General features: G+C 39.5%; 1 protein-coding gene across 1 annotated transcript in view; it reads right to left on the bottom strand.

The window, feature by feature from the left end:
* Positions 1–6273: 6273 nt before the first annotated feature.
* The window catches only part of LOC104163870 (WD repeat- and FYVE domain-containing protein 4-like), a 16120-nt gene continuing 9705 nt past the window's right edge, over positions 6274–12688 (bottom strand). The window contains exons 6-10 of the mRNA XM_009703010.1: positions 12418–12607; positions 11071–11260; positions 8808–8968; positions 7993–8445; positions 6274–6491 (exon numbers count right to left, since the gene is read on the bottom strand). Coding sequence (XP_009701312.1) covers positions 6376–6491; positions 7993–8445; positions 8808–8968; positions 11071–11260; positions 12418–12607 — 1110 coding nt within the window. The 3' untranslated portion in view covers positions 6274–6375. The remainder of the gene's footprint in view (positions 6492–7992; positions 8446–8807; positions 8969–11070; positions 11261–12417; positions 12608–12688) is intronic.

The following is a 12688-nucleotide window of genomic DNA, read 5'->3' as shown; positions in this document are numbered from 1 at the left end:
TGCAGCAAGCTATCTCTAATGATCATGAGCAAAAGAAAAAAGAGAGACCCCATCTGTCACAGAAAGTATTTAAAACATTAATGCAGGAGCAGGAACAGGAACACAGAGAGCTGTTTTTCGGACAGGAATGAAAGGGTCAATTCCCCCGTGGCCTAGCAGCTTGCAGCATCATTGACCACAGGACAGTGTAAGGGGCTAGAGTATTACCCAGCTAAAATGCTGATTTCCCTGTGTCTTAGCCACAGGCTCCTGTAGGATCACCTTCTTTCCCTCTCTTTGGGGGTGTTAAATACATGTTGCAGGATGAGGCATCGCAGGCCACCTGCACTGACTGCACTCAAGTTCCTCCTTTCAAGCTGCATAGCTCCAGGCTGAAGCCTTCTTTAGGAGGAAGTGTGAGTGTGGAGTACAGCTAAGAGGAAGCTGCATCAGGGGAACCACAGGCTTGCAGGAACTCTGGGAACTTGATTTCTTTCTTTTATTTTCAGAAAATTTACTGCTGGAAACGGATACAGGCTGCGTGGCCTGAAGATTGACAGTTTGCCAGCACATGTTCCTCTGCTTTGTTTGCATACACTTGTCCTTGACACTCTCCAGCCACGACTAGCCACTCTGTCTTCCTTTTGTGCTTTCACATCTCAGAACCAAAGCCAACCTGTCACCTGTCCCAAAACAGACACTGTGAACTGAATAGATCCCAATTTACATGACTAAACTCTCCACAAGTAGTATTCATTCAGTTACTGCACTGCCTCACAGCTCAGCAGGCAAAACAACACAAGGACATAGGAAGCCTTGCTTTATGTTTCAGATCTAGTAACTTGAGAGAGAGAAGCAGAAGACAGAGCCATGCCCTTCCCAGCATTACCACTGTTCTACTCTTTCTCCCTTATCTTCCCTGACCCTCCCTTATATACACACACACTTAAGCTACAAGCTATGGACTTCTCACAACCACCATCATCCATCACTCTCCGCACATTGACACACATTCTCCAAAATGGGGCTAGGAAGATATGCTTTGAAAAGAGTATTCTTTCCTCCTGAGCCACCAAGTTGTCTCCCCAGCACTGCGTATCTAACCAGAAGCTTCTAGTGTAATTTGAAGAGTGGTAATAGGGAGCAAACATCTCCATGACTATTTTAAAATCAGTTACACAAGGCGCAAAGAAATCTACTGCAGGTTTTTCTAGTTGCTTCAAACAAGTACAAGTATGACCAAAAATACCTACTCAGCCTGCCTCAGTACTCAGGGAACAAAAGTTCTGCTGACTTCAGTGACTGCTAGCTACAAGTGACAGACGTAATAACTTGGTCTTTAAACCTGGAAATGACTGTGGAATAACCTACCGTAAGGAATCTCACAGTTTCAAACTTAGCCTTTTTAAGCATAATCAGAAACATTTTTGATAAAAGGACCAATCGATCCAAGATAAAGACACAAGAAGGGGCAGATGATCTCATAACTTAGAAAATGCAAGTTATTCAGAATCGAGTCACAGATGACAGCTACATTCATTTTTGGTGTAGTCTTTCTTTCCTGCAAAGGACATATATTTTGACATAATCCTTCATTGTATAAGACAGGCAGCATTACTACTCCTTTCCCAATTTTCTCTATTTCAGCTGTATGAATAAATGAGCAAGAGTATGTGTGTGTCTGCACACATGTGCCTGGAGACACATGCATGAGAGAACATTGAAAATAATTTGAAATAATTTTTATTTTTAATGTATCAGGTGACTGGAAACAGCTTTCCACATAACTGAAAAAGTCAAAATTGATTGAGGCAGATTCAAGCAGAGACTAAATGCATGCTTCGGGTCCCAGCAGCTCTTTCCTTAGAGCCCATTTTTCACATTGCATGTGTCAGAACCTTCAGCACAAACTCTGCAATTCTTGGAGTTGTGAGTCCCACTGCTCCACTGAACACTTATGACCCAATGTTTACCATCATTTACCTTTCAAAAAGAGGTGATTTCTGCTGTCTGGAGGCCCAGTGGTTGGGACTGTGGCACTGATTTGTTTGTTCTAGGCAGGTTGTGTCACACCTTACCTCAGTTTACTACCGTAAAATGCAGATACCAGTCTAACTATTATTTCCTGTAGTAAATAAAGACTTACTTCTCTTCACGGTTTCCCCACAGCCTATAGGTAGTGGCAGATAATTTGTTGCCTGTTTTTTTGAAAGCAACAGGATGCTCTTCTTGAGCTTGGGGTCCCTCCTGATCATCTCTTGATGCCTCTCCCATCTCTGGCTTTCTCTCCCTGAAGTAGCTTTCCAAATGGAGGGTTCCTTTGACCATGTGATCAAGAAAATTCAGAATCCATATGCAGTTCTTTAGCCACATTGGGAAAGGTTCTGAAGAGCAGAAAGCTGCATCCAAGAATTCTGCAAATGTCCTTGTCTTCTCAAGTCTCAGAGGGATTTGCCATTCCCCTTGTGTCCAGAAGCATCCAAGTGACCCAAGATCCTCTGCCATCTTTTCAAAGAGACCATTCTGCTGGAAGAAGTCACTGTTGACAGGGTCCAGGTGCAAGGCTGCTGTTATTCCCTGAAGTGTGTAGAAAATAAGCTCCAATATGCAATTCTGTCCAACTGCTGTCCAGAGCCCAGATGGAGGGTCCTGCAATGCACCTTCCATGTCTGAGAGAAGGGACAGGAGTCCGTTGAATCCACTGCAGGTTCTGAAAGCTGAATGACTCTTGGGACTCTCCAGTATCCTCAGGAGTGACTACAAATATTGGGAAGAAAGGAGACAAAAGTAGCCCTTAAACCAAGGACAAATAAGCTTTAGAATATTTTAAAATTCCAAGTTCTTTCACTGAAATTCCACTCTCTGAAGAAAAGAAAAAAAAGTTAGTCAAAGCAAAGGTCACCACTGCACAACTTTTCTCATCCTCCCTTCCCCCATACACCCGATGAGTCAAACAACCAAGATCTGAATGCACCCTCAGGAGCAAGCCATGGAGTCAGCCTGACAGGTAGGGAAAAGTGCTCACAGGAATAAGCAAAGAAATCAAATTTCCTACATTACCTACACTAGTCAATTTGGCCAAAGGTACTTTCAGATCTTTGGCTATTCTTTCATCAGTTTTCTCAGACTCTCTCAAGAAATCTGTGTTTGCCTTAAATAAACAAAAGCAGAGATTCAATTGTGTAAATAACCTCATAGAGAAACTGAAAAGGAGGCACAGCTCTCTATAGGCAAGTCTTCCTACAGTCCTGGATACACTAAGGAGCCACACCGGAATTTTGCTTGTATGACTGAGCAGACCCTTTCCAAAAAGCAGTGACACAGGATGGCCCAAAGAATACTGCAAGCAGCAGGCTCTCCTCATTAAGAAAAGCAATAATAATTCCCTTTCTCAGCAGAGGTATTTTTAAAGTTTGCACAACACCTTGGAGGTAAAAAGCCATAAAGAGTCAGATCCCAAGATAACAAAGTCATTAGATTTCCTCTAACTTCAACGGGCTTAAAGCAGGTTATAAGTGAATGCCACTTGACAATATTACACATGCATAAAACCCAACCTACACCACTTGTAATTTTTTAATGCTGTGGGCTTGCCATTTTAAAACAAATCTAGAAAAGTTAGTAAGAGTGTAGTGGTGGAAGTAAAATTGGTGAGAAAAAAGAGCTTGCAAGAAAACAGTCAACTGTGTTTGAATGTAATCCATCCCAGGTTTTTCGCATGTTTCACAATTCATTTTGTAAATATGATGCTCTTTCAGGTACAAGGGACCTTTCAAATTTGAGGCTGTACCTTTTCACATTGGAAAGGGATAATTTTACACTTAAAGTTTCCCAACAGATATCCAATGGAAGAGTTTCACTTCACAACCTGCTAAAGAGGAACAGTTTCTAACATATCTCCCTGTATCAGGATCTAGGACTGCTAGAAAGGGTTGCCAGAATTGGAGGGGGAGGGGGAACTCTATTACTGTCATTCAATTTTGTATGATAATGTATGAAACCAGGCAGAGACTTCTGAACAGGGAGTAAATTTAATAACTCAAGAGTTGAAGTTATCAGGATGGCTTTAACACATTTCAGAGAAGGTCAACAGTAACCACATTTCCTCCAGCTCTAACTCAGTTAGAATTTAATCGCCTATGAGTTAGTATTCCTCTGTCTTGAATCTATAAAACTGATGTCTGCTGGAAACCCCCTAACTCAGTTAACGTTAACAGAATTTATTTCACATTCCATTATTTGTTATTCCTCATAATTGTCCACGTGCCATGCTGGAATACAGCAGTGCTAATTGCATTTGGGCTTAGGCTTTAACAGCTAAATATATATTAGCAAATCAATCTGAATTTGTCCGTAACACAATCACAGTCCCAATGGATGTAGATAATAAATTCATTTGCTCACATTATGCTTTAATACAGTTATCATTTGTCAAAATTAGACACTGAAGCTGCATTTATTTTCATATTAGTTTGGACATCATACTCAACTTTTCCAGTTAAATTTACTGTTTCAAATCAAATCTATAAACTTTGTCACATTTTTGTTTTTTTTTTAAAGTAACATGGTTCTTTTATCACAGAAGCAGCTGCTATATTGTGCTGAAAGGTGAGTTCAGTTCACACTTGCTAGAGAAGGTAGAATGAAACTTTAAATCAGTACTTACAGCACTGCTGCTTTTCAATTTGATGCCTGTGGTCTAAACCAAAATAAAGCACACTGATTCTTTCCCCTGCTTCATTGCCTATGAATCAGACCCTCTCTAAACACAACAGAGGCTATGAATAACTGTAATTTCTTCCTCCAAATATTCATAATACTCCTCCTTTCCATCATCTCACATCTCTTTTTCCATGACACTGGTGTATGTGAGAGATGACAAAATTAAGGACAGGAAAGTTTCAACCTTGGAAACTTATCAGAACCAAGCTGTTCATCTCATGCCTGCCCTGCCTCTTCAAATCTTACTCCTTTATCTCTTCCTACATCCACCCTCCATATCTCCTCCACTTTCATCCACATTTTTTTCTCCTTTCTCTGTCATGTTACATAGAACTGCTCATACAACCACACTCTTTACCATTTCCATTTCTCCGTCCTGCATTACTATTTAAATCTTCAAAAGACTTCGCAATCTGATACTGAGTGAAGGTGTTGACCACACATATATCACTAAAAATCACAGCGCCCAATTTACCAGAATGAAAAAACAGCCCATGGCTCTTTTTTCTTCTGCACTTTCCTTCTTGGAAAAAACTCACAGTGCTAGAGGTGCAATTAAGAGCAACTTGCCACAAGACAAGCAATTTCCAAGAAAACAACCACCACATGGGAAGCCACATTAATTACCTTCAGCAGATCTAGTTTCAGATGTAGTTCCCCTTGAGTAGAAGAACAGAGGGCCCCAATAATAATGCTCATATATTCTTCATAGTTGATGACTGATAGCTGCTCCAAGATGCTGAGAGTAGCACTCCTGTAGCACTCATCATCCAAAAATATCTTGATATATGGCACCATTCCATAGTCCTTCAGAACAACTGCAGACAAATACAGTATCATTTGTTACTTAAACTATCCTTTACTTGTAGTTTTCAAAGACAGATTTTCAGTGTTGGTATGAAGTGCCACATTTCTACAAATAAAGCAGTAGAGGCAAGAAGAAAAGCTGGTTCAGCTAAAGAAGACACAAACTGAATGGCACAAGAACAACTAGGGATAAAATGACTAGATGACCATGGTTTCTAATCATCACAGATGACAGCTTCCCAATACAATAATGAATGAAAAGACGCCTTAAAGCTTAAACATCTCTTTAGTTTATTAAGGGGACTGTTTGATAGTTTGTGACAATATATTTGCACTGTGTAAGATGCTGCAAACACAACGATTCTAGGATTCAAGAGTGGATTGAGTGAATGGATTCCAATATTTAGAAGAGTTCACTTCTGTATTACTATGTCCCACAAGATCCCCTACACATACACCTCTTAGGTATGCCAATACTAAATGTATGAGTGTTACTCAGCATGCGTCTGATCTCATCAAGATTTCAAGTATTAGATACAATGGAAGAAAATCTCAATGAACAAACAATACACAACTCACACACACAGTCTTGTTTTCCACAAGGCAAGTTTGTGTTTTCTGTGTAAACACTTCGGGAGTATCTACATGGATGAGGGAAGCAGGGTGACTACTGGGATAAGGCTCATTACGCAGGATGAGAATATCTTTGCCACATTTCTCCCTGGTGTAGCAATGTTATTTCTAACACTTCTAGCTTTTGACTTCCACTTCTCACTGAAGCACAAAAGGTGGAAAATTTGTTGGTGCTCCTTAAGAGGCATCGTGGCCACTTACCACCAAATATCACAAAAGTAATGCAGCTATATGTCATTTCTTACCAGCGTTCCTCACAGACCTCACTGTAAGAGCAGCCACCATCATCAGCATCACAGCATTTAATTCCTTCTCAGTGCCTTCTTCCAGAGCAGGAAGATGGGTTCCAGCTGTCAGTATATTAAAAGTCATAATACAATTTATACAAAACATGGTTAACTGTAGCTAAAATATATTAAACCAAAAAGGAAAAACAGTTCTCCAGCAAATTCTAGTTTCCTCTTAAATACTACTTACAGGCTACTTGAACCCTAAAATGAGCAACAAAATACAGACAGGGCATTGTCTAGTCATCAGGGTCTAGTCTGGGATTGGGAAACACAGGTCTGATTCTATGCTCTGCAGCCCAGATCTCCTGCATAACTATAGGCAATATTGGTAATAGTGGTGTTTCCACTTCCCAGCTGATGTAGAGTTACCTGTTTAGTGATACCTGGATACACACAAATAAAAGAACATTACAGATTATGAGCTGCAAAGTGGTAAAATACTGTAGCAACAGTGAGTACTCAAATATCTAAACTAAAAGCGAAGAGTAGAAACTTCCTGCTTGTTCAAAGGCAAACATTTCCAGGATCAAACAGTGTAGGGTAGGTTATTTTTAGATCTAAAAGTCTTGAAGTTTGCATGCTAAATTTCTGTGGATGTGATCTAAAGCAGTGAAATTAGTGCAAAGACAGAAGAAAGCCCCTACACACCAGTTCATAACCAGAAGGCAAGTTTTCAAAAACCTTGGTATTTATCTTGACAACCCTTATCTAAGTAATCTTGTATAAAACCCTAGTTCTCTGATATCAAGAATGCAAATCTAAGTGTCCTTGCAGGTCCTGGATGTCTGCACTCCAGAACTTCTCTTGCAATTCATATTCCTTCTGTTGCTTGGAATAAATGTGTATAAATAATTCAATTGTGCTTGCTGCATCAGAAGTTATACCTAGTACTTTGGGTCTCTCCTCCTTTACTAAATGATTATTGCACTGAAATTTAAAGGCATTTCCCAATTCATACAGCACAGAAAATGTTATCATGCGTTTTTCTTTCTCTAAAACAGCAGTTATAAACTTTTAAATATGTGAGTCTGTCCCCTCAGTCAGCTGTACCCCACAGTTACCACACCATGAGTGTTACCTTTCTGTTTTCATAATAGGAGATAACTATATCAGATGACAATGGGTGGTAGTAATTGTGGGTAATATATGGCCAAAATTCAAGAAACTGCTTTCCATCATCAGTCCTCAGGATTAAGTGTTATTTTCAGAAGAACTAAGTACTGTGGAAAACTCTTTCTTCCTCTACTCTCAAGCTGGCATCCTAAAGAACCCCAAATTGAGACCTGTTTAAAAGTGTGGGCTGAATGGTACCCTCCAGAAGAATTCATCATACACTGGTGAAGAATAGCCCAGAACTGTTTAGGCTAGTGAACAGAACAATAAACAACTAAGATTTCAGAGAGGACCCAGCTTAGTATGTCATAAAATTATGTCAGTTGTCTTGCAGACAAAATCTAGCTACTCAGTACATAAAATTTATAAATCGACTGTAGAAAGAGATTAATTCATTCCTATTGATCTGCCTACTTCAATAGTCATTGTGAGTTATATTAAGTTGTACCTGACTTCCTCAGGATCTTGGCTTGCTTCCTCAAAAGTGCCAGCAGTAGGCCTAAGAGCCCAGAGTCACGGAATATGTCACTGAATAACAGGTCCTTCTTGGTCATGCTGAGAAGGCACCGGAGAGCTGTTAAGGTGCAGAATGGCACTACGTTTTCCTTTATCAAATACTGAATCTTCTTCAAAATTTCATGGGGGACATAGGACAGGTCTAGCACTATGGACTCCACCAGTCTGAAAAACTGGGTTTGGATTGGATGTGGTTTCAAATGGATTATGTCAGTAAACTGGTTGATAGGTTGTAGTGTCCATTCAAGAAGAAAGAAGTTCACTGTGTCCCAGGCCCATATGGTACCAATTGCTGCTAAGACTCTTCCACATAGGTGCTGATCATTACTTTTCTGGAAAATGGACTGCAACACCTGAAAAGCCTGGAGGTTTTTCACTGTCATTCCTGTGGGATAAAACCAGGTGAGATCATTTTTACATCAATGTTATTTATGACTGCAAGCACCATAACTATAATGTTAAATCATGTCTGAGTGGAAATAGGAGTCACAGACATATAAGGATGAATGCGATTGGGAGGCATGTTCTCAACCTTGGATCAGACCCCTACAGCTGACATGGTCAGGTCAGTTTTATGTAGGTAGCATGAATGGCTCCTGCAGCATTAAGCACATAGATCAGAAGATGCTATCTCATACTCCTTCCTCCATCTTAAGACACGTAATGAATAGAGCTTCATTTTTGTATGACCTGCCTGCATAGCCACATATGTGTATATATATATATATATATATATACACACTGTACCAGAAGACCGTGTCCGTTCAAAATCAAAGTGTGGTAATTGCGGGTGTACAATATTGCCAGAAACTTTCAGTTCAGTTTTTCCACAGGTTGTAAGGCAAGTCAGCATGTCCAAGATCTCATCCAGATATGGGTCTCCTTCATCTTGCTGCAACCCCTCACATCTAGGAACAAAACATTCATATGTTCATGCCTTAGTAATACAAACATTTTGGATATATCACCAGGTACTGAGCACACAGGAGCTACCCATTTTACTCCCCGCCCCGCCCCCCTCCCCAGTCTATTTCACTGTCTTTTTGTCTTAATTCTGTGACTTGTTTAACCGTCTTACAAACAGTAACTCTACACCATGGTGGCACATTCTGAATTGGATCAAAACTTACAAACTGAAGAAGAAAACTGAAGTGATACTGTAAGGGTATTCTGAAGGAAAAGAAGATACATGTTGGAATTTAGCCCAGGTATGTGTACTTTAAAAAAAAAACACCCAAAAACCCCACAAAACCCCAAAACTAATTCTCTCCAGAAGACTGCCTTTTGTGAAAGATCAAAAAATGAAAACAGATACTTCGCACTAAAAGGCAGGCATACAGTTGGCAAGCTAAAGGACTTGCTAACTGAGATAAATAGCAGAAAAAACCTGGCCCTTAGGAAGGGAAAAATACTGTATTGCGTGAGCTTTGTGAATCAGACATGAAGATGGCATGTCTCTCCTACATAAAGAAATAGTTTGAACTGTAACCCCAAATTTGCCATAGTTTGGACTAAAGTGAGAGTCTATCAAAGGGCAGAGAGCTGCTTATCATGTCATCCTATTCTGTACTGCTTAGAGGGTTCAATTCTTAAGGAAAACTGCAGCATCTGGGCATGGGGTAGCGGCAGAGCAATAGACTGATACTGGAAGTTTGGAAAATCTCAGAAGAAAACAAAACAAATATGTTCTGTTTTAATCTAAACAAGGGAAAAAAAAAAAAAGGCCAGGCCAAATATTAGTCCCCATTATGGTGGGAAAGAATGTGATCAGCAAGATTCTTTTTACCTGAAAAAGAAATTCCAAACATCAGAAAAGAGGAAACCTGGTCACACAAAACATTTAGGAAATCAGCTCTCTGTCTATCCCTTTTTGCCAGTATATGCTGGGAAGGGAGACTAATCTGAAGCCCGAGCACCTGTATGCTATTTCTGTCTCTCCAGCCTAGTTACATCAGTTAAAAAGGATAGGAGCAGTCATAACCCTTACTGATAAAGACTGGGTGTTTCTGCCCATATATGGTTAGAATTTCATCAGAAATATACATCTCAACACAGTTTATTTGTAAGGGAAAGCTAAGCTAGGCAATCTGTGGTAACTAAAGAAAAAAGTGTCAGAAAAAGAGAAAACTTCTTCCAACCGTAGGTTAATAATTTTGTGCCATCCAAAAATCATCAGAAATCATACTCACTTACAGATATCTTTGGATTCATGATTCAAATTTACAGCACTCTAGATCCAAATTACAAAACACAACCCCCCACTAAACATACTGGTCAGGGACCAAAGTTCTTGCAAGTTTTGGAGAAGTAGTACAAGACAAGGCAAAGCCAGAATGGAAACAACAATAGATTGAGAAGACTTGGAAATGCTCTCTTCATATGATATTAACGAAAACCAGAACAAAGCTCCTAAGTGATTCTGGAGAAATGGTATAATGTACTGTTTTGACATAGCAAACTCAGAGCCTGGTTAGACAATGCTAGGAGACAAGGACAGTAAAAGATTCTACTTTGTATTTTTGATTAGGATAACTATTAGGGATTTGTCCTGATATGTTCATATTCATCTCAGTTCTGAAGAACGTAATCATTTCAGATATAAGTCTGGGTGGGTTTTTTTGTTTGTTTTCTGCATAGCAAGGAGATCAGGTTTCCCTCCCTAGCTGACTGCATTCCTGGATCAAGAGTTCACCTCAGCTGAGACAAATGTCTCTGACCTACATCCCCTCTAATACTAATTGATGAAGAGCCTTTGTCTTGTGTTCGGTAAGTCCCTACCCCACCTGCAGGTTAACTTCTCCTACCGTTAATTCCATTATGGTTTCAGTAGAAGTTACATACTGCTTCCCTTCCTAAAACAGCAATGAAAGACCCAATATTGGGGTCTTTATTACTGGCTTTGCATCTGCACAAGATTACCTACATGATTCATTTTTAAAACAGATCACCATGCATTCCAAAAATGAAGTTTACCATCCTCTAGAAGACCACTAAAAACACCTCTACTTACCTGAGTAAAATTTTTAGCAGGAGTTGGTAGCCATCATTATTTTCAAACTCTGTTAATAAAGCTGATGATACGGGATAGGAATCTTTCACAAAGCACAAGACAATACTAGCAGCTTCACACACATCACAAGCAGGTAGGGTATCAGCCAGTTTGAAGAGATTCTGAATAGCTATTTTAATGCAGTCCACAGCTGTGGGGGGACAAAAAAAGCAGGTATTTAAGAACTGACAGTCAAACAAGTTCAAAGTAACTAACAAAAATGGAATAAGTTTGAAAAGTTATTTCCCAGTAAAACAGGAGTCAGCTAACTCTTTTTCTAGAAAGAAAAGACAAGAGGATATAGGAACATCATTGTTCATGATATATAAACTCATTTCAGAGGGTACATGAAGAACACTTCTGGTTTTAAAGTATGCATGCATTTCTTTGCTTAACCCCCAGAACCTGATTCAGTCTCAGGAGTATAAACTTCCAACCCACCCACTCACCAAAATTCATATACAGTGAATCCAGCTGTCTGAGTACAAAGTAAGCAGAGGCTGACATATTTAATTGTCTTGTACTAAGTCAATCACACATTCTGTGCAAAGTTCACAGATTAATTCTTTGGTCAATGAGGCATATGTAATGAGATATACAAATCTTGCTCTGAGCAATGAAACCTAGTTTTCTTGTCTAATCTGATAGCCAGTCCTTCCAGGACAGCTTCAAAATGTCTAAACAGTTCAGTACTCTTAGAACTATTTTTCATCAGTTTTCCAATCTCACCCAGGAAACCAAATTATTATTTTAAAAAACAAAAACACCTGTACTTCATGACAAGGAATACTGACAGTAAAGTGTGGATTATAAAACTTTTTTTTTTTCCTTCTAAGAAATTGAGACTCATGGCCTTCGCACTTCTTAATAACAAAAAAATTGCTTACTCTAATAAAGCCTAGGAAGAAAAGAGGATGTAACTCATCCAATCATAATGTTGTTCCAAAAGATACCATTCTTCTGGCAGTGCCCTCAATCTTGTATTTAGAGTGTGCATGAGCCTTAGGCTCACACATTGAGTCACACAACTTTAAAGGAAAATAATACATCTTGTCCTTGCCTACATTAGTGTGATCAGGCGGGACTGGCTCTTGCCTGTAATTTTATTTTTTGTGTAGAAAAAAACTTCAGTTTCCAGATGGCTATTAGTACTAAATAAAGTTCCTGTCTAGAAAGTCAAGAGCCCATGCTTTGCAGTTGACTGACTACCAGATGATGTAGAGATAAAAATCTATCCCAGGGAGATTCTTGAGAATTCAGTCTCAGTGGACTTATGAGGAAAGGAGAAGTCAAATTACTAAACCAAACCTTGTAGGTAGACAATGCTGTTTTTGGTCTGAGCCTTTGAAATTGTTCTCAGCACACGGCCTGTAGGTACTTTCCACGAGTGGCTACACTGGTCCCAGAGGGAAGCAGTTGCTATAATTAATGACTGAAGTTTATCAGCTGCCAGAAGTTCCTCTACACCTTGTTCCTCTCTGTACATGTTAAGCATTATCTGAAAAAACAAACAAACATCAGCTACAATAAACACCTCTAAAAATATCTGGGAGACAAAGAAAAATCCATCGCGGGGGGG

Source organism: Cariama cristata, unplaced genomic scaffold, assembly GCF_000690535.1.
Source record: "Cariama cristata isolate BGI_N322 unplaced genomic scaffold, ASM69053v1 scaffold25180, whole genome shotgun sequence".
Taxonomy (NCBI): domain Eukaryota; kingdom Metazoa; phylum Chordata; class Aves; order Cariamiformes; family Cariamidae; genus Cariama; species Cariama cristata.
This window is presented reverse-complemented; position numbering and strand designations above follow the sequence as displayed.